This window comes from Oncorhynchus tshawytscha, linkage group LG11 (genome assembly GCF_018296145.1).
Source record: "Oncorhynchus tshawytscha isolate Ot180627B linkage group LG11, Otsh_v2.0, whole genome shotgun sequence".
Classification (NCBI taxonomy): Eukaryota; Metazoa; Chordata; class Actinopteri; order Salmoniformes; family Salmonidae; genus Oncorhynchus; species Oncorhynchus tshawytscha.
In genome coordinates this window covers 22,944,139-22,967,083 of record NC_056439.1, presented here as the reverse complement: position 1 = coordinate 22,967,083, position 22,945 = coordinate 22,944,139, and the positions used below count along the sequence as shown (strand labels likewise).

The 22,945-nt window shown below is 44.1% G+C and overlaps 1 protein-coding gene across 4 annotated transcripts in view; it reads left to right on the top strand.

Moving 5' to 3' along the window:
* Nucleotides 1-22,945, top strand: part of LOC112244937 (A-kinase anchor protein 6-like) — a 176,472-nt gene that overhangs the window by 59,829 nt on the left and 93,698 nt on the right. For all 4 annotated transcript variants that reach the window (XM_042329930.1, XM_042329929.1, XM_042329927.1 and 1 more), the window contains exons 6-7: nucleotides 7,275-7,371; nucleotides 9,225-9,400. In XM_042329930.1, coding sequence (XP_042185864.1) covers nucleotides 7,275-7,371; nucleotides 9,225-9,400 — 273 coding nt within the window. The remainder of the gene's footprint in view (nucleotides 1-7,274; nucleotides 7,372-9,224; nucleotides 9,401-22,945) is intronic.

The following is a 22,945-nucleotide window of genomic DNA, read 5'->3' as shown; positions in this document are numbered from 1 at the left end:
GTCTGCCTGCTCCACTGGACACATCATGGAATATATATCAGATCATATCGTACAGCAAACACGTGTCTGTGTCACAGTATAAACCAGAGAAATGCTAGGACATTCTCTTACTTTATATGATATGAACATTTCATCCTTAGTTATGAAACGATTGGTACCTATTTTGATCAAGTACAGTATAATAAAGGGCATTTCAAAGAACTATTTATCAACTGTTTATGAACTATTTGTCAACAATTTATCGACAATGTCAGTTTGAAGATGTGGCATGCATAAGGCATAAACTGTTACCTTTTCTCATAAAGGATTAGACGGCCGGTCATCATCGACGACTGTCAATGTTTTATTATAGACACTGTAGACATACATTATCTAGACAGCATGGTAGAGAGCTATACCCTATATCACAGTGTGACGGATAGCTTAGTGTTCTATTCTATGCCCTTCTACATTTTCACTTAAAAACCATACGGTCGAATCTCGGAATAAAAACGCTATTATAATTTGTAATACTTTCTAATCTGCTGTGAAATAACTGAATGAGACTTCCTTCCACCAGTGGTAGATATCTAGTTCTAATGTATTAGTGTTGACTTGTTCTAAGCTATCACAGAGCCGAGAGGCTATCAATCCCCTGTCCATCTGGGGGATCATAAATCCACCAGCCAGGAGATGTTACCTTGTCATCTCTGACGAATACCTTCAGGTGACCATCTGTCACAGGCCCATATCCCCTCGTCGCTGGTGGCACCAAGTTTGCTGGATTTTCTCGGTCTCATTTAAAGATTGCAGCATAGCACTTGAATCAGAGTACTATACATGGTACGGTAATTCACTCCCGCTCTATCTAGGTAGGAATGTTTTTGTAAATGATGTCCAAAAACGAATGGAAGAATCCACTATAACATGAATACACTGTAAAAACAACACACAAAAAAACCATTAAAAAACCCCACAAATGTAGTTCTTTCAACTGATTATTATTAAGTAACTGGTTCCACAGTCTTTTTTTTGTTTAATCAACTTTTAGGTCCAAGTGTTACCTGAACTAAAAAACTGTTGGCCCAAACTTAGCTCTAACTTGAGAACATTGTTCATAAATGTAGTCAATTTAAAATTATGTGTTTGCTCAGCTTATCTCATGTGTTCATTCAATTATAAATTAACAATTGGGCATCTTCACTAAGAAAAAGCTGTGCAACTGGTTACACACACACACACTCAAACTGTGCTTTTAACATGCCATGTTTTCAGCTTACATATTTGACACACGTCGACATACATGATTGCATTGTGCATGTTCATTTATACAGTAATTAGTATCAACATGTCATAACCTGGGATTTGAACTCAGAACCTCTTGGTTCATGGCATTCCCATCTTCCTGCTACGACACCATGTCTGTGTCAGTTATCAGTTAATCTGACTCTTCTCTCATCATTGAAGACGGGAATGCTTTTAACCAAGAGGTTTTGAGTTCAAATCCCAGGTGATGACATGTTGAATATGAATTACTGTATAAATGAACACGCACAATGTAATCATGAATGTCAATGTATGTCAAATATGTTAGCTGAAAACATGGCACACTGTGTGTGTGTAACTAGTTCCACGGCCTTTGTTTAGGTAAGATGCCCAAATAATAATTTTATAGTTGAATGAACATATGAGACTATTTGAGCTTTTTTTTTTGCATACGTTTTCTCATGTTGGAGCTACGTTTGGACCAACTAAAAATGTTACGTTTAGGTAACACTTTGACCAAAAGGTTAGTAAACAACAAAAAAGACTGTGGAACCAGTTCCTTAATAATATTTTAGTTGAAACCACTACATTTTTGTGTGTGTGGTCTCTTGGTCCCACCTCTTACAGTATATGGATCAGCATCAGATGTTTTGGGTTTGCGTCCCAAATGGCACCTTATCCACCTTCTCCCCTGTATAGTGCACTGCTTTCAAAGTGGTGCTCTATATAGGGGATAGGGTGCACTATATAAGGTACCTTCAGAAAGTATTCACACTCCTTGACTTTTTCCACATTTTTTGTTGTGTTACAGCCTGAATGTAAAATGGATTATATTGAGATTTTGTGTCAGTTGCCTACCCACAATACCCCATAATGTCTAAGTGGATTTCTGTTTTTAGAAATGTTTACAAATTAATAAAAAATGAAAAGCTGAAATGTCTTGAGTCAGTAAGTATTCAACCCCTTTGTTATGACAAGCCTAAATACGTTTAGGAATAAAACAAATCTTAACACGTCACGTAATAAATTGCGTGGTGGAAAAAATACCTAATTGTCATACTTGAGTAAAAGTAAAGATACCTTAATAGAAAATGACTGAAGTAAAAGTGAAAGTCACCCAGTAAAATACTACTTGAGTAAAAGTCTAAAAGTATTTGGTTTTTAATATACTTAAGTATCAAAAGTAAAAGTATAACTCATTTCTAATTCATTATATTAAGCGAAACCAGATGGCACCATTTTCTTTTCTTTTTTTAAATGTACGGATAACCAGGGGCACACTCCAACACTCAGACATCATTTACAAATGAAGCATGTGTTTAGTGAGTCCATCAGATCAGAGGCAGTAGGGACGTCCAGGGATGTTCTCTTGATAAGTGCGTGAATTTGATTATTTTCCAGTCCTGCTAAGCATTCAAAATGTAACGAGTACTTTTGTGTGTCAGAGAAAATGTGTAGAGTAAAAAGTATATAATTTTGTCAAAAATATAAATAGTAAAGTACAGTTACCCCTCAAAAACTATTTAAGTAGTACATTAAAGTATTTTCACTTAAGTACTTCACACCACTGCATGGAGTAACAAGTCACATAAGTTGCATGGAATAGTGTTTTTTGAATGACTACCTCATCTCTGTACCCCACACATACAATTATCTGTAAGGTCCCTCAGTCGAGCAGTGAATTTCAAACACAGATTCAACCACAAAGACCAGGGAGGTTTTCCAATGCCTCGCAAAGTAGGGCACCTATCGGTAGATGGGTAAACATTTAAAAAGCAGACATTAATTAATGACACTTTGGATGGTGTATCAATACACCCAGTATTGCCGGAGAGGTATTGCCGGTATTGCCGGAGAGGAAGGAAACTGAGATTGGGATTTCACCATGAGGCCAACAGTTACAGAGTTAAATGGCTGTGATAGGAGAACACTGAGGATGGATCAACAACAGTGTAGTTACTCCACAATACCAACCTAAATGACAGAGTGAAAAGAAGGAAGTCTGTATAGAATACAAATATTACAAAACATGCATCCTGTTTGCAACAAGGCACTAAAGTAAAACTGCACAAAATGTAGCAAAGAAATTAACTTAATGTCCTGAATACAAAGCGTTATGTTTGGGGAAAATCCAATTTAAAACATTACTGAGTACGACTCTTCCTATTTTCAAGCATGGTGGTGGCTGCATCATGTCATGGGTATGCTTGCCACCATCAAGGACTACACTAGGGAGTTTTTTGGGAACAAAAATAAACGGAATAGAACTAAGCACAGGCAAAATCCTAGAGGAAAACCTGGTTCTTTCTGCTTTCCACCAGACACTGGGAGATAAATTAATCTTTCAGCAGGATAGTAACCTAAAACACAAGGTCAAATCTACACTGGAGTTGCTTACCAAGACAACAGTGAATGTTGGCCTGCTTACAGTTTTGAATTAAATCTATGACAAGGCCTGAAAATGGTTGACTAGCAATGATCAACAACCAACTTGACAGAGCTTGAAGAATAAAAAATAAATAATGTGCAAATATTGTACAATCCAGGTGTGCAAAGCTCTTAGAGACTTACCCAGAAAGATATCATCTGTAATCGATGCCAAAGGTTACAGATGATGTGTTGACATGTGTTGACTCAGAGGTGTGAATACTTATGTAAATGAGATATTAATGTGTTTCATTTTCAATACATTTGACAAAATGTCTCAAAACATGTTTTCACGTTGTCATTATGGGGTATTGTGTGTTGATAGGTTAAAAATATATATACATTTCATTTATTTTGAATTCAGGCTGTAATAAAAGAAAATGTGCAATAAGTCAAGGGGTATGTATGCTTTCTGAAGGCACTATGGGGATAGGGTGCCATTGCTGACGGGGCCTTGCTGTGAGTGTGAACAACTCCATCTCGGCTGTTTTGCTGTCCCTGGATCAGCGTTAGAGCGAGTCAACGAGGGCATCTTTTAGTTAGTGCGGTGTCCCATTCCCCTTCATCCATCTCGCCCAGCTGAGTAGAGCTGGGCCTCGTTCTTTGCTCCTCTCCCTGCTTTCTCGGCGGCAAGCCGTCAGATACAGTTAGCCAGGGCTGTGTTGGCTCGGCACACCTTCAGCATGCTGGTCAGATCACACCAGGCCCTAATCGCCAGCAACAGGCCGGCCCAAGATCTGAGGAGATGAGAATCTAAGGCGAAGATGGCTCCAGGCGCCTCGCTGCATCACTCCCCTGGGACCCCTCTGCCCCCCCTCTTGATTCACCCCCTCTGTACGCACATCCTCGACCCTCTCCAACCCCCACCCCCTCCACCCCCTAACCACCCATCACATCTTCAAAAGCACAGCCCCACCTCCCTCCAGGTCCCAGCATAATGTTCTCTCCCTCGCTTTCACTCTCCATCTCTCTCTCTCTCTCTTTCTCTCTCTCACTCCCCATATCTCTCTCTCTCCACTTTGATTACTCTTAGCACCACGAGAGCACTCGGCTCTGCACCGGCTCCTTGGGTATTATCAAAACCAATCAACATGAAAGTTTTCATAGCAGCACCCACGGAGAGATGGGATTGAGGGGGAAGAGTATTGGGGGAAAGAGAGACGGGAGAGAGAAAGAGGAGTGTTTGGGGTATTTTTAAAGAGAATAACAATAGCGGAATTGAGACATCACAGTAATAAGGGTGCTTGGGGGAATATTGAACAAGTTGGAGAGTTAGGGGATGGGTGGATGATAGATCCCTTTAAGCAGGGTCGGCCCGCTCATTAGGCAGGATTAGGATGGCCGCCTACGGCGGCAGATTGACGAGGGCGGCATTTTGAACTAAACTGACTAAGATGTACCTCCAACAACACATAAAAATTCACATAATTCTGCCCGAAAACAATGACAATTTCTCTCAACCAGTGGCCTATGTGATTTTTAGGTGAGCGCTGATGCTGCCCTATGGTAAGCAACTCCCATGTTGTCAAAGGCAGGGAGGCAAATGATGTATCTTGTCCATTCTGAGCGCGCATCTCCAGGGTGCTGCGGGAAGAGATGCATCGCTGCAGTGCTCCACCAACATTACGTCAAAACAATGATCTGACATAAATCATGTATCAGATATAGCATATGGTTATAAGAGTATGTGGCCTTTTCTGTAGCCTACAGGCTGGAGAGAAAGTGGATGACAATGTAGTGAGAGAAACTTTTTTCACATCGTTACAGGTTTCTACCATCAAGTAGCCTGACCTAAATGGCGCCCGATTAAATAAAATATATGAAAATGTGCTGGACATTTTAACAAACAACATATCCTAAAAACAGGACAGGTCAAAGTGAAAGGGACAGTATGTAATGTACAATCAGGCTACTCACAACTGCTGCCCAGGAGTTTCATCCCGTGGGCTCAATGGTCATGATCAGTGGTTTCAACTTTGTGTCACTCGTGTTTTACGAGCTGATCGTAGCAAAAAAAAGAAAATACCTCGACATTTCCCGCTGTGTAAACTCGTTGCAACTGAGCTGAGGACAACTCCTGATAAAGTCGGGTAGCTGATATTTAGAGCTTAAATTGATTAGTCACAGGAATGTGGACGAATAAAGCCAATGTTTTACAAACAGTGGGCCTACAACATGGATGGGCATTCATAAAATTCCATTGGAGGCCAAGATGGTAGGCTACACCCCATTAAGCACATATTGACGCCAACTTCTTTTTTTGCTTCTGTCTGGATCGGCCATCTTTTTTGTTGTTGGTGTTTTACAAACGGTAGGCCTACCATTTAGAGGGGCATTCCTAAAATACAATTTCAGGCGACAATGTAGGCCAGGGGTGGGCAACGCCAGTCCTCTGGGACCTGATTGGTGTCACACTTTTGCCCCAGCTAACACATCTGACAGTAATAATCAACTAATCATGATCTTCAGTTTAGGATGCAGTTAGTTTCATCAGCTGTGTTGATTAGGGACGGCCCCCGAGGACTGGAGTTGCCCATCCCTGTTGTAGGCTATACCTCAGTCAGCACGGACCGACTCTGGCGCATTTTGGGTGTCTTTTTTTTTGTGTGCAGTCTTGACTGGCCTTGTTTTCCACATCCACGGACTTTGTTTTTTTTGGTCCGGTCAAGACGAAATCTGAATTAATTATAGATGTCTATGTTTGGGTCAAGTTTTGTCTAAGTTTGGACCAGCCTTGATTTGGCCCAAACGTAGACGTCTATAAATTACATATTTTCAACTTCAGAACCGAAAATGAACTTGATTTCAATGTCCAGAAAATACGTATTTTAGACGTCTTTTCAACGTTATTTTGCTTACTGGGACTATTCTTGTTGGAACTGCAATTTTTTTGTCTCGCCTTGGGCAGCAGAATGTCCAGGACCGGCCCTGCCTTTAAGGGATGGAGGAGTGATCTGTTGGAAGAGGGGGATTCTAGAGCAACTGTGGTGGTGTGTGGGCCACAACAAAATCTGAACTCATCATGAGGGGCCACATTAGCTTGTGGGTCTGTGTACTCACATCCATACCCCCCACCTTGTGAGCAAAACATTTCCCCCCTCATGACAGCAAAGAGAAAATATTTACGTTTTAAAGTTAATTTCCTGCAATTCTGAAACATTTGCCATGAGGCATAGAGAAGATGTTGCTGTTTTAAAGCAAGTTTGTTGCAGTTCTACAAGTTGCAAATGTTTGCAGTTTTTAATATGATAATTGATTTCCAATATTTCAAGGACTTGTGGGATTGTACCAGCGGTGTTAAATATGAGTTTATACACTTGTGTGCTTTGTGTATAAGTGTGTGAATTAGTATTAGTATCATTTTCATGTTTCTTTTTTTGTTCTGATGCTCAAAAACACATTGCATGTGTTTATGTTTGAGTGTTTGTGGTATCTTGTTTATTAGAGAGAGAAATGAACATGTAACATCTAGTAAGTTGACTGTTGTGAGGTGTCGTCATGTGTGCCATATTGTGTCTGGTTCTACAGAGCTTCAAGCTGAACGTGGACAGTCACTGTTCCCTGAAAGACTGTGTACTAATACATTGTGTCTGGTTCTACAGAGCTTCAAGCTGAACGTGGACAGTCACTGTTCCCTGAAAGACTGTGTACTGGAAGAAGGCAGGCAGCTGCTGGAAGTCATCATCTCCCACAAATCAGGTACGGCTCTCACTGCTCTCAACCCTCACATTTATTATTAATGTTTATATTAACATACTGACCTTCAGAATGTATAAATCTTAAAGTAACCTCTTCTCAAGCAAGGGGAAGGGGGAAAGAAACTGCCTTTTTCAACATACATTACCAATGGCATTCTATCTGCAGTGGATTGAGCGAGTGAGTGAGTGAGTCCGGGCAGGCTGGGAGAGATTGGTGCTTGTGACTGGGTCGAGAAATGATAGAGAGGAGAGGTGGAGAGTGAAAGGGGTGGAGAGGGAGAGAAATGATATAGAGGAGAGAGAGCGAGGTGCCATGTACTGTATATGAAGAGAGGGAGTAAGAGAGAGGAAAAAGAGAGGGAGGAGGCACTGTGTATATGAAGAGAGGTGGAATTAGGAACAGCAGGACTTGAGTCAGAGGCCATCATCCAGACGTTCTCTCCTCTCTGCTGGGCCGATTATTCACCTAAAGCATCCAGCCAGCCAGCCAGCCAAGCGCTCAGCAAATGTACAAATCCGCTAAGCTGACCTCCCAGTTGGCGAGTTGTCTCCTCGCTGGCTCTTAAGCTGCCCACCATTAAAAATGCAGATGGCCTCCAGGATCCTGGAGCTGTTTGAAAAGCTCTGACAGGAGAGAGGAGAAGAGAGGAGAGGTGAGAAGAGCCCTACTGTGATTCACTAGAATCAGCTCTCTCCCATTCTCTCTATCTCTCTTTCTCCCTCTCATTCTCTCTCTCTATCTCTCTTTCTCTCTCTCTTTCTCTCTCTCATTCTCTCTCTCTCTCTCTCTTTCTCTCTCTCATTCTCTCTCTCTCTCTCTATCTCTCTCTCTCTCTCTCTCTCTATCTCTCTCCCTCCCTTCTTTCATCCACATCTCATCTGCATTGGTTCCTAGTACCTTCACTCGCTTACTATTGGACGACACAATTCTTAGCAAATCTCTCCCCCTACTTCCCGCACTGCAGACACTAATACCGGTTTCCTAGCAACTCTGCAGATCAGTCATGATAATTCCACAGGTATGAGCAGTGTGTGACATTGTTGAGCAGCCAGTCACTCAATAGATACTACAGTCAGTGTGTTTGTGCGTGTACATGCATATGTGCGTGCCTTTGTGCGTGCGTGTGGATTACAGGGTCACATTCTGCCCTGGCTCATTCATCTTGATTTGCACTTTTTAATTACTTTGAACAAACAGGATTTGGGTGAATCATGGCTGCTGGTAGAAAGACAGGGCTGGAGTAACATGCTGATGGTTCTGCAGGTGTGGGAAGGGATTAACTCTAAACCAGCGACTCATCACATGCAGTACACATACTGGTGTGTACATATACATTAGTGAACATAGTACAGGGCAGATCACATAGGCATCTGTGTTCAGCATAGAGAGAGCAAGGTGGACCACTGAAGAATTCATGGTAATATCAAATGAAGAGCATTACTACCTCACTCAGGCTATGGAATCCCTTTCTAAAGACCGATGAAGAAGGTATACAATTACTATGATAATGGGTCAAATAGTTGATCATAATAAAATGCTAAATATCAGTACATACAGAGGCATGAATGAAGGATTTTAAGAGGGTTGGTTGGATAATTCAAAGACTGGATGTTGGCCATTCCTCTCATTTCTCTCTCTCTCTCTCTCTCTCTCTCTCTCTCTCTCTCTCTTTCTTTACCCCGCCCTGCCTTGCTCTCTCTCTCTCTCTCTCTCCTCTCTCTTATTTCCCTGCCCCGCCCCTCCCTCTTTCTTTCTCTCTCTCTTGGTCTCCTACATTCTTCCCTCCCTCTCTATCTTTAATATATCTTCTCTCCCTCTCCCTCCCCCACTCTCTCCCTTTATTATCTGTCCAGGCCTGAGGGACATGCTCCAGATGACCGTACACCAGTGGCAGGAGCTCCAGAGGCAGATCCGTCGCCAGCACAGCTGGATGCTGCGCACTCTGGATGCCATCAAAGCCCACATCCTGGCCACTGAGGCTGAGGCCTCTCAGGAGGCAGAGACCACGGGTCCACTAGCCAGCCCCAAGGTAAACTGGCTGCATGCAGACTCCATTTCCCCCCTCATATCCCCCATTTCCCACCTCCCAACCGCCACCACCTGCCTGCCCCGCCCGCGTGCCTGTCCGCTTGCCACTGACTGAAGTCCACCCGCTCTCCCTCTCGTCTCCTCTTCCTCTAGCCCACGGCTATCCAGTGCTCACTCAGCAAAATAAACAAACAGAAGGGGGAGATGGGAAGGGTTGCTGCTATTAGCATAAGAAACAGCTAAAGCTTCCCAGTTAGAAGTTACTGGGCATGGGAAGGAGGGAGGGAGGGACACGTAGTTGTGCATGATGTGAATATGAAATATTTCATAAATGAACTCTAAAGCAATGGTGGTGGTAGCATGAATAATTTGACAAGACAAAATGCAACAAACGCACACACACGCACGGGGGCAACAGACACAAAATTCACACACAATTATTTGTAGCTCAAAATGTGTGAAACCCAATTTATGTTCCTTGCATTTAATGTGTAATTACCGGCGTAGTCATTCTAGGTTACGATTGCTCATTGTTTAATTGCCAATTGTGATTTGGTAATTACACTCAGATCTGATTTTGGTGGAAGGAGGCATCCTTTCCACTTACCCAGAGAGGCAGAGAGAGAGAGAGAAATGTATTTGTGTTTGTGCATCAGAAGGATATGAGCAGCCATGTCAGAGCACCAGCACAGCTCGGCTGGATTTCCCAAGGGGCCGTGCGACGTGGAGGTGCAATCTTCACAGCATCGCTCCTCGCTCTTCCTTCTTCTGACCATAATCTCTTCTTCTTCTTCTGAACCAAATGAGAAACACAATCCCTTTTTTCCTCCCATGCATAGCATAGCCAGCTGGCTATCTGTACAGTGTCTCCTTTTCTTTCCCCTCCTCCTCTCCTCTCTCCTTCTCTCCTCTCCCCTCCTCTCCTCCCCCTCCTCTCCTCTCCCCCTCCTCTCCCCCTCCCTCCCCCCTCCTCTCCTCTCCCCTCCTCCCCTCTCCCCTCCTCCCCTCCCCTCCTCTCCTCTCCCCTCCCCTCCCTCCTCCCCTCCTCTCCCCCTCTCCTCCCCCCCCCCCTCCTCTCTCTCCCCTCCTCCCCTCTCCCCTCCTCCCCTCTCCAGGTATTTTACTTTAGTAGTGGGCACGGCGCATCCCTCTTTCCTCTTCGTAGGCGACGACATAAATAATCCTGCTGCTTTTAAATTGTTTTGTTGCAATTAGAAATCACCACAATCAGTGTGATCAGTCAGCTCTGACATCCATTAGCCGCTTGGTTACAGCAAATTAACACAGAGACGAGCCAGTGATTCATTATCCCATAGCTGTTAATGACGATCAGATGCATTGCCTAATTAGAGCGCGGCCATTGTGGTGGGGGGAAGGTCAGGGAAGGAGCCACAAATCTCCTCTCAGCACTGTGTGTATGGACCCGTCCTGACTCTTTGACCAGGGGGCATGGGGGTCGGGTAAATACCATAGGAGGATGTTGACGGGAGCAGGATGAGAGGTGTCATCTTCTGGATGGAGGTATGGATGGATGACGGGGTGACGTCATCCGAATGGTGGGATGATAAAGTCAGGGGTTTCGTCCAACAGGTGGTGTTTGTGGTTCATCCATCAGGCATTATCAACGTAGGAGGTTTGCCTGAAGTTCTTTAATGCTCTTTTAATGCGCGTGCTGTGGAGATGTTAGCTTGTTATAATGGTGGCCTTGTGTACTTCATATAGCTCATGTACTTAAGCTTTATACGTTGGGAATTTATTGTGAAATCAAACATCAACCTAGTTATAATGGAGAACATTGGAAAATGGCTTCCTTCTACGACGACACTGTTTCTTTCCGGTGTCCCATTAATTCCTAATGTTCCTACAAACAACAGGTGCTCTTTGAGGTCATTCATTCGAGCCTGTGTAAAAATGCCACACAGAAGAGCAATGCGACATGTCACTGGGGTAATAACGTGTGAGATGAAGACACTAACGTTGCCCCCACCACGCATTAAGGTGTGTATAAAGCAAGGTGCGTCTCTCCTGGCGGCCATTACGGTTTGTTGTTATTGCGGAGACCATATGCTCCTCTCTGCCGTCTCCCTCGTTGATGTTCCCGAGTCTGAATCATTTTCCATGGGACCATAAAGTTTTTAACATGGCTGGATGCTGGTCAAATGGTAATCCTGAGGGAACCCTGTCTTGTTTAGTTATTCTCCTCTAATTAAATTGTTGGGGAAGATCACAGAGCGGAGAGAAGAGAGGAGAGAGAGAGGGGAGAGAGAGAGGAGAGAGAGGGGAGCGAGAGGAGAGTGAGAGGAGAGCGAGAGGAGAGAGAGGAGAGAGGGAGGAGAGAGGGAGGAGAGAGAGAGGAGAGAGGGAGGAGAGAGAGAGGAGAGAGGGAGGAGGAGAGAGAGGAGAGAGAGAGAGAGAGAGGGAGGAGAGAGAGAGGAGAGAGGGAGGAGAGCAGGAGGAGAGAGAGAGGAGAGAGAGAGGAGAGAGAGATGGAGGAGAGAGGGAGGAGAGAGAGAGGAGAGAGGGAGGAGAGAGAGAGGAGAGAGAGAGGAGAGCGGGAGGAGAGAGAGGAGAGCGGGAGGAGAGAGAGAGGAGAGCGGGAGGAGAGAGAGAGGAGAGCGGGAGGAGAGAGAGAGGAGAGCGGGAGGAGAGAGAGGAGAGAGGGAGGAGAGAGAGAGGAGAGCGGGAGGAGAGCGGGAGGAGAGAGAGAGGAGAGCGGGAGGAGAGCGGGAGGAGAGAGCATGTAATGATAAACAGCTCGGAGCTTCAACACTTCAACGCTTCAGTCTCAATAACAAGCTGCTGCTTCTCAAAATCCCCTGGCAAATAATGATACTCCAGAACAGCATCCCAAATGGCTCCCTATTCCCTGTATAGTGCACTTCATTTGACCAGGGCCATAGAGTTTTGGTCAAAAGTAGAGCACTATATAAGGATTAGCGTGCCATTTGGGATGCACACCAGACTGTTGGTGTTCATGGTGACGAAGAAGGTAGCATTTGTATTTCATACAGTACAAGGCAAAGCTAAGCATGCTTTACACCGAGTTATGGAAGAACATAGTATCTGTACGTGATTCATGGAAATGTCACAGAATATCAGTTAAGAGGGGAGAGATTACTTTTACAAGAGAACTTTCGTGTGTGTTCAGATTGTCCCTGTGATTTTAACATGGATTGAATATTATTGTGGAATTGTAAAGCTGTGTTCTGAGTCAACTAGGCCACATTCCAAATGGTACCCTATTCCCTATGGGCCCTGGCCAAAAGTAGTGCACTATATAGGGAATAGGGAGCCATTTGGGATGCTGCTCTACTCTCTGGTGGTGGTGGTGTGTGATGCGTTTCTCCCTGAGCCTTGGTGGTTTGGACCTGAAGAACAGTGCAATATACAAGAGCTTAGCAGGACACCGTCAGAGGATACTGTCTGTCACATTACAGGAGTTGCTGTAGGCTCTGTCTCCATGCCTTTGACTCACTCTCTCTCACAGAACGGGAAGGTGTTGACCACACAAACAAACCAACATGCATGGACTCACGCACACGGATGCGTATATATACACACACCCAGTGTAGGTTAGGTCTGGGAGGAAGTATTTAAATGTCCAATGTTCAGTGTCTGCCGTCATTCTCCTTTCACCTCCTCTTCATGCACCAATGGGCACACTGTTCACGGCATGACACAGCCATAGTTTAGCACAGCCCCAGCAGAGCCCAGCCACAGCAGAGCCCAGCCACAGCATAGCCCAGCCACAGCATAGCCCAGCCCCAGCATAGCCCAGCCACAGCATAGCCCAGCCCCAGCATAGCCCAGCCCCAGCATAGCCCAGCCCCAGCAGAGCCCAGCCACAGCAGAGCCCAGCCACAGCATAGCACAGCCCCAGCTGAGCCCAGCCACAGCATAGCCCAGCCCCAGCAGAGCCCAGCCCCAGCAGAGCACAGCCCCAGCAGAGCACAGCCCCAGCAGAGCCCAGCCCCAGCAGAGCCCAGCCACAGCAGAGCCCAGCCACAGCATAGCCCAGCCCCAGCATAGTCCAGCCACAGCAGAGCCCAGCCACAGCAGAGCCCAGCCACAGCATAGCACTGCCCCAGCAGAGCCCAGCCACAGCATAGCCCAGCCCCAGCAGAGCCCAGCCCCAGCAGAGCACAGCCCCAGCAGAGCCCAGCCCCAGCAGAGCCCAGCCACAGCATAGCCCAGCCCCAGCAGAGCCCAGCCCCAGCAGAGCACAGCCCCAGCAGAGCCCAGCCCCAGCAGAGCCCAGCCACAGCATAGCCCAGCCCCAGCAGAGCCCAGCCACAGCATAGCCCAGCCACAGCATAGCCCAGCACATCCACAGCCCCGTCATCAACTCTTCCTCCATTTTTTCAACATGGAGGAAATTTGTGAAAGTGCAGCAGAATTGTCAGCTAACATCATTGACATCCATGGAAAAAGTGGTGGTGTGCCTGCTGTAGATCTTGTGTCAGTCAGTCAGTCAGTTTGTCCAGCCGCCTGTCAGTCAGTCTGTGCCCAGAGTTGGAACGTACCATATCTCCCTGGAGGCAGGGGTGGTTGGACCCTTCTTCCTCTCAGTAACCCCATCACTCTCTCATTGATCCCTTCAGATTAGACCATGTTCGTTTGGTCACAGGGGACATAAATCCAGTTAACCAGCTTGACGAAACAGCCCCCAGTCAGTGACCAAACGACACCCGGCACTCTGGTGATATTTGGGCGATGTTGCCATTACCATGCCTCACATTACAGCAAAGTTTATCAGAGTAGGTGTTGTGTCCCCCTACCTACTCCTGCCTCCGTCGCCCCAAGTGATAGAATATCTAGCTCCTCAGAGTGGGATTATTCAGGTCATCTGAGCCCTGCCAGGTGTCAGTGGCATATACTTATGCTGGCCTGCCTGTGTGTCTATGTATGTATGTATGTAAAATCAATGGGGCCTTATCTGCCGCTGCTCCCAGACAGCTTGTCTGCCCCGAGGCCCCAATTTCAACCAGCCAGCCTGGCTGACTGCAGCGCAGCGGGGGAGGGACATGGAGGGGGGCATGAGGATGAGAGGTGGCAGGGGGAGGGTGGTGGGAGGGAGAATAACAGGAGGGGAGGAGGGCCCACCGTTGTCATCATCATCCCCCATTCTGCTCACTGGGCATATGTTAAGGGCCATGCCACACCAGTGATATGCCACACCACCATGCTGCATATGGAGTGGGTCTTAGGTATATCAAGGTACAGCACGCTTAGAACTGACCCCGGGTTATTACTGCCTGGTGAAAATGTCATTAAAGGGAGTGGAGTGTCACTTTAAAGCAGGACAGGGACATTTCCGGGGAGACTTTTTAGTCTGGGCGGACTGCTGCCTGGCTCCCATCAGCCCCTTCTTCATCAGCCGGGAATTATGGGTAGATGTTCAGAGTTCACCCGGCTTTATGACTTAGTTTGTGTTGGAAGGTGAGGCTGTAACTTTTCCATTAGGTATGACTATTTTGACTTTGTAGAATAGTTTATAGTGCGTTGGTGAGTTTTGCCAAGCCTTTTATTGTGGAGATAAGTTATTTTGAATATGACAATCACTGTTTTGTGAAATAAATCTAAATATGCATTCTGAAACAAGTGTCAGGAAACTGTCGTTTCATGCCCCTTATAGTTGAGAATTCACATGCTCTCTTTTGACTGGTTTAAACCAGCAACTGTGTTTCTACATTGAGTATGGATTGCTTTGGTTATTAATAATCTATAATAATGTATCAAATTATTAGACTCCTCTCTTGACATGTGCACTGCACTCAGAAAGTATTCATACCCCTGACTTGTTCCACATTTTGTTCTCTTACAACCTGAATTCAAAATTGATTAAATATGTTTAGTTTTACCCATCTACTCACAATATCCCATAATGACAAAGTGAAAACAGGTTTTTAGACGTCTTTACAAATGTATTGCAAATTAAATACAGAAATATCTCATTTACGTAAGTAAGGTGGAAAGCTTCAAATTCCTTGGCGTACACATCGCTGACAAACTGAAATGGACCCCCCACACAGACAGTGTGGTGAAGTAGGTGCAACAGTGCCTTTTCAACCTCAAGAGGCTAAAGAAATGTGGCTTGTCACCTAAAATCCTCACAAACTTTTACAGATGCACAATTGAAAGCATCCTGTCAGGCTGCATGGTACGGCAACTGCACCGCCCACAACCACAAGGCTCTCCAGAGGGTGGTGCAGTCAGCCCAACGCATTACTGGGGGCAAACTACCCGCCCTCCAGGACACCTACAGCACCCAATGTCACAGGATGTCCAAAAAGATCATCAAGGACATCAACCACCAAGGCCCTGCCTATTCACCCCACTATCATCCATAAGGCGAGGTCAGTACAGGTGCATCAAAGATGTGACCGAGAGCCTGAAAAACAGCTTCTATCTCGCCATCAGACTGTTAAACAGCCATCACTAGCTGCTGCCTTTAGGCATAGACTAGAAATCACTGGCCATTTATCTGGCATTACTCATCTCATGTGTATGCTATGCTATTCTACGGTATCTTAATCACTGAATGTTTACATATTTGGCATTACTCATCTCATATGTATATACTTTTTCTATACTTTTCTACGGTATCTCATTAACTTAATAATGCACTTAATAATGTTTACATATCTTGCATTACTCATCTCAAATGTATATACTGTTTTCTATACTATTCTACTGTGTCTTAGTCCATTCCGCTCTGGCATCGCTCGTCCGTATGTATATAGTATTAACTCATTCCTACCTAGATTCGTGTGTTGGGTATATGTTGTGTAATTTTGTTAGATATAACTTGTTAGATATTACTGCACTGTCAGAGCTAGAAGCACAATTATTTCGCTACACCCACAATAACATCTGCTAATCATGTGTATGTGACCAATAAAATTTGATTGGATTTGAACTGTTTTAGTCACCTTTGGCCTCATGGTGAAATCCCTGAGCGGTTTCCTTCCTCTCCAGCAACTGAGTTAGGAAGGACACCTGTATATTTGTAGTGACTGGGTGTATTGATACACCATCCAACCTGTAATTAATAGCTTCATCATGTTCAAAGGGATATTCATTGTCTGCTTTTCTTTTTTTTCAACCAATAAGTTCCCTTCTTTGTGAGGCATTGAAAAACCTCCCTGGTCTTTGTGGTTAAATGTATGTTTGTAATTCACTGCTCGACTGAGGGACCTTACACATAATTGTATGTGGACTACAGAGATCTTGTTACTCCTGAACGTATTTAGGCTTGCCATAACTAAGGGGTTGAATACTTATTGACATTTCAGCTTTTCATTTTCATGGCATTTTTTGAATATTTCAAAAAACATGATTCCACTTTGACATAATGGGATACTGTGTGAAGGCCATGATCTACATTTTTTCATTTTAAATTCAGGCTGTAACACAACAACATGTGGAACAAGTCAATTCTTTCTGAAGCCCTCTGCAATTGCTGCCACATTCGTAGAGATAAAATAGAGGCTGCTGTCCTGGAATTCATATCTACATCCCTTTATCTAGGGACACGTTCACATAAATTCTCAAATTAGTTCAACTATATCAAACTCCTAAATAACTGCTATCTACCTCTCTAAAGTGTTTCTGTCTTTTAAATGAGAAATGCAAATAATCAGATATCCAAATAAGAAATAATGAAAATATGCCAGGGTCTCTCTGGCAGTACTAGCATGAAAAGGTACTCTAAACGGAATGTACAAAGTGTGCTAAAATATCACACCTCTAAGTGACTTTTGCCCAAAGACAATTGAAATTTCTCCCCAAAAAGTTAATGGTGCTATTTTTTTTTACAGGCATTTATCAAATATTTAATTACAAGGATGATAGAATTTAATATGCAGTAAAGCCTGCTGTCACGTCCCAGCGTTTGAAAAGGATCCGTGGCTTTTACAAAAAAAAACTAGCATAGGTGAAACGTTTATAGTAGGGCGTTGTGTTGTAGTCAAAGCTACTGTTGCAGCTCTGTACAGTCTGTTTATTGAGATGGTGAATGAAGATGTACTAGCCCCTGCCCTTCTTCCTCTGGTTTCATTGTGTAGCCTAGTTGTCTATTTCAGAAATGAACATTACTCTAAATATAGTACAATTTAAACACCTTCTTATGAACAAATGATTTCCCATTCATTCTGCTTCTAAATGTGAATGAAGCAACAATCCGAACTTCGCTGCTCAGCATCCACTGTGTGGCTGCATCTTTGATGGCACCTTATGGGGCCCTTGTCAAATGTAGTGCACTACCATATAAGGAATAGGCTGCCATTTCAGACGCAACCAATGACCCCGTCCGAGTGCTTTTGCGCGACTTCATTACTTTTCTTCAATCTTCTATCCCCTGGCTGTGTTATTGTGTGCAGCTGAAGTCCGCTAGAAAAACAAAAACAGATTTTATTCTTTTTTTCATTTGTATTCTGTCTTCGACACTTGGCAATCGGATCAAAGATTACCCAACTTGCTTGCAAATAAAAGCAACGAGGAGGCACTTCAGGCTGTAATTATTAGAATCAGAGTGAGATTTTTTTTTGTGCCGAAAATGCGGAGCTCTATTGGAGCCTATTAGTTTGATTCCCTTTGTGGTTTGCTGGGTGTCCACATGTCAGGGCTGCTAATGCCTAATGAATTCTATCAAACTAAATACAATCAGGTCCAATCTGATAGGCATGGATGGGGATATATGAACACAGTGTGACGGCTAGGCTCTTGATATTGCTTGAAGTGAAGAGCTCATGCAGCTTCGGCGTTAGAGAAAAATGATTGCTTTATAATGTGTTGCCTGAGTAGTACAGCAGTGCTAACTTAAGTTAAAACACAGTGCAAACTCAACTGGTCTCAACTGTGGTTGCTGTCCTTGTACAATGAATGGCAAATGAAGTGCTTCAATGAGAATGTTCTGAGAAAGAATTCTTAAAATAGAATGCTCTTAACTCATCTATGTGTTGATATCTAGATTCATACGAACGGGGGTATATTACCAAATAGTAAACAGTGTTAACTCTTCAAACAATATGTTACACAGTCGACAGAGACACAGAAGGAGTTTTGGCTTACGGTGTTGTTTGTTCCTCTCCTAACATAGGGCTTCCTCAGATGACTCTCATCCAACTGTAATCCAACAGTGACAATATTATTCACAGACAGGGATTTCTGTATTCTCAAGAAAGCCCTGCCCGTTCTCTGGTAGAGCGCGAGTGCATAATCCCTCTTCTAAAAGTCAGAGCAGACCCACAGTATCTCGCTGTACAGTATGGTGACCGTTAACTATCTTTTTAATATTTCATGTTTTGTTCTAATCAAAAATGAAATGGTTGAGCTAAACATCTGATTGGACTGTGGGAAGGGAGGGGGTGAAGGAGCTGATTGCATTGGATCCTGGGGCTATTTGCTAAGATTATATCCCAAATGGCACCCTATTCCCTATGTAGTGCACTACTTTTGACCTGGGATCAAGGAATAGGGTGCCATTTGGGGCGTACACTAACGGCCCTTCTACACTACAGCCATCGGGCATCCGGCCTTGCCATCAGCCATTGAGGGAATGCTTCCTTTGAAATCAATAGACGCTGCTATACTGCCCACGTTGCTTTGTGTCCAATGGCAGCATCCAAGCTCAAGAACCGCGCATGAATTCTATCTTGTGTATTCAAATCGTGAGAAATAAAGTCGATTTTTGGCTGGTTTCTGGTATTTCAGGTAGAACGTCACATTGACACAAAGCTGATGGCGATGCAGCACTGCACGTGTGGTCCAGCTGAAGTGTAAGCCTCCTCCTGAAGAAGTAGTGTGTGGTAATAACGGCACGGCTCCTTCTTTTCTTCTTCCTCCCTCCATTCCTCATTCCCTCCTCTTTCTCAGGACCCAGCAATTACCCTTACGTCAGTGTGGAATAATTGTCAATGAATATTTAACAAGGCTTCAGTGGAAGCATAGGCATCAGAGAAGCATCAACTGCTATACTGTATTATTAATATAGGGAATTGTTACAGATACAGTGTAGAGAGTCACTGGACCACACCATGCAGTGGATTAGCAATTGGGAAAATGACGAAGCAGGTTCAGGAATAAATAAAATGGCCTTCAAAAACATAATGGAGCCAGTGAGTTAAAAGAGGCACATTATGCAGCTGCTGTAAAACATGACAAAAGATGTCTATGTCATTCAATCAAACAGATAGCGGAAACATCACTAAAGCATTCCATCAGCCCCACCCCAGCCTCAGTCACAACTTTCAAGATCAAGTCCTCCCTCCCTGTATGTACCTACCTGATGTTCATTCTCAGGTGAATGTTCCAAAAAATATTCTAATCAGGAGTGCTTATAGCCAATCTGGTCAACATAAAACTGTCGGCAGTGTTATGAAATATGGGAGGTGGAATTACCTTATCCCTGTGATGATTTAACATGCCTCACAGGTGAAAGACAAAAACATGTCCCATCAGCCATCACTCCCTCCCTCCCTCTGTCAGTCCTCAATGAATGTCAGATGCGCTTCAGATGGATCCTTTACCCCCCCCTCTCTCACTCTCTCTCTCACTTTCTCTCTCTCTCTCCTTATCTTCCTTTCTCTCTCTCTCTCTCTCTCTCTCTCTCTCTCTCTCCTTCTCTCACTCTCTCTCACTTTCTCTCTCTCTCTCCTTATCTTCCTTTCTCTCTCTCCCTCCTCTCTTTCTCTCTCCCTCTCTCTCTCCTCTCTTTCCCTCTCCCTCTCTCTCTCTCTCCCTCTCTCTCACTTTCTCTCTCTCTCCTTTGTCTTCCTTTCTCCCTCTCTCTCTCCCTCTCTCTCTCTTTCTCTCTCTCTCTCTCTCTCTCTCTCTCTCTCTCTCCTTATCTTCCTTTCTCTCTCTCTCTCTCCTTCTCTCACTCTCTCTCTCACGTTCTCTCTCTCTCTCTTTATCTTCCTTTCTCTCTCTCTCTTCTCTCTCTCTCCCTCTGTCTCTCCTCTCTTTCTCTCTCCCTCTCCCTCTCTCCCTCTCTCTCTTTCTCTCTCTCTCTCTTTTATCTTCCCTTCTCCCTCTTCTCTCTCTCTCTCTCCCTCTCTCTCTCTCTCTCTCTCTCTCTCTCTCTCTCTTTCTCTCTCTCTCTCTCTCTCTCTCTCTCTCTCTCTCTCTCTCTCTCTCTCTCTCTCATTCTGTCTCTCCCTCTCTACCTCTCCCTCCCTACTTCTCCCTACTTCCTCCTTGGAGTGTTGTAAAATTCTAATGTCTGTCCTCTGGTTCTGTCCTCCCCGAAATCTGGCCAAAGCGCCGAAGGAAAGATAGCTGCCATACCTGAAAAGCAATGCACACAGATACACAAAAGGGGAAAGGACTCAGTCATGAAGTGACGTTCTGTTCCTCAGAGGAAAGATAAATGACATCCAATGAGACCTATCTTCTGTATTCGGAATTCATGTATTCTATATGTACTTTACAATACAGTAGATAGACACGGAAAGAAATAGTCTGCCACTGCGTTTTAGCTCTTTGATGATCCATAATGATTTCTCCTTTGGTTTTATAGCGAGCTTTGACAGATGCTCTGAGTAGTAAAATGTTATTATTGTCACAAACCTGGCCATGGTGATTAGACGCCTCTTTGTTTGTGCTTGAATCGTTTTAATGTAGACACCAGCAGGGAACAAGCAGGCAACACACTGTGTGTGCGTGTGTGTGTGTGTGTGTGTGCTGTGTGTGTGTGTGTGTGTGCGTGTGTGTGTGTGTAAATCCCCATGACAAAATCCACCTGTGACAAGCATCCTGAAGTAAAATGATATCATATTACTATATTATTATGATATCGTATACGTTACTATGGTATTGCAGTGGCAAGTCACTAGCTACAAACTCTGCATGAGAGCTGGCAGAAAATGTAGCCAGTTTCTAGGCTGATCTTCACCTGTGTGAGTACTATTGTTTTGGGGTTTATTCCTTTAGAAAGTTTATAAATTCCTCCGGGTTCAAATGTTATTTAAAGGATTCAGCCCTGAATTCCCTCTGTTTCCTCCATCTCCTCCTCGGCTGGTGGAAAAGCATTATTGGCATTGTCAACACAGCTGAAATGCTAAGAATTATTGTACAAACAGAATGGCTTGTCTCCCGGATTACTTTTGATTTATGTTCCAGCTTTGATATTGGAAATAAGTAGAAGGGTGTCCTTGAACACCACTGTTAGTAAAGCAAAGAGAAGAGATTACTTTGGAAGGAGAAGCAGAATAAATGGGCTCTATGTTAGGAGAGGAGGAATGTTTGATTCCCACGTCTAGTGGCTGTGGAGAATCAGGAGGACTGCGTAGTGCTCTGTTCTGTGATGTTTGGACCATTGCTACAGTACATCATCTCCTTTGACTGTGCTTCTTAGATCCAGACCTGGGTTCAAATTGTGTTGGTTTTCTTTCAGATATTTTAGCTGCACTTGATTGAGCTTGCCTGACACAATGGAACCAATGGAATAGTACCAAAAGTGTAAACCCCGCCCAGCTGGCACTCCAGGCAGGTCCAATGATAGATTGCTTAACTTTAGAAATGGGCCAATCTTGTTAGTAGTCCACCTGGACTAGAGTGAGTTACTAAAGGACAGTCCAATTCATTACATATGCTCATTGGTCAATATGATGATTGAGACCTATTACTTATAGTGAGTCTTTGTGTTGGTTAAAAAGCCCAACATATATTTGGAACATGTATTATGTATGATTGTCTCTATTGAAAAGAAAAATACCTGTTGTGCTGTTCTATTTGAGTCAATGTTGGCTTTGTATGTTGGTTCTATGGTGTTTGGTTGGTCCTCCCTCATTTCTCTTTGAGTTGAAATCTCTCTGGTGGTACATGTGTTTATTCTGCCCACGAGTTGTTCTGAATCTTAAATCCCTATTTATGTGATGCTTTGCTTTCCCAAACAACAGCAAAGAGAGGAACCTGTGATTCTCTCCACAACAGGCAGTAGTAGCTCTCCAGTCTTCGCTTCTGACATAGTCGCTGTCAAATTACACTTAATGGCTCTGAATTATACAAAATGCCCCATAATTACCTCTAATTTCCTCCAGTGTTAAGTTTTCTTTCCTACCACCCATGATGTAAATAAATGAGTATGACTGATCTAATTCTCTTGTTTTGGAGAGACTGCAGGATGATGGATCTGTGAGGGGATTCAATTGGTTGGCTAATTAGATTTTTCTATTGTCAGTGCTTATTCAGTGATCTACTTCGACCACCTTTAAAGATGATTACCCCACATCACATTAAATAACAAATACTTCCAACCAAACTTCATGTCTATTTCTAAACCACCCCCCGACTACACACACACACACACACACACACACACACACACACACACACACACACACACACACACACACACACACACACACACACACACACACACACACTGTCTTTATATTATTTTCAACCATTCTTATCCACATCCCCACTCCCGACCAGAGCAGAGCAGAGCCTGCTGAGAGGGCCCATGTGGACTATCTATCGGGGTTTCTCATATGAATTCACTTCTAAATCATATTTGATTTCATGCATAATTAGTTTGTCC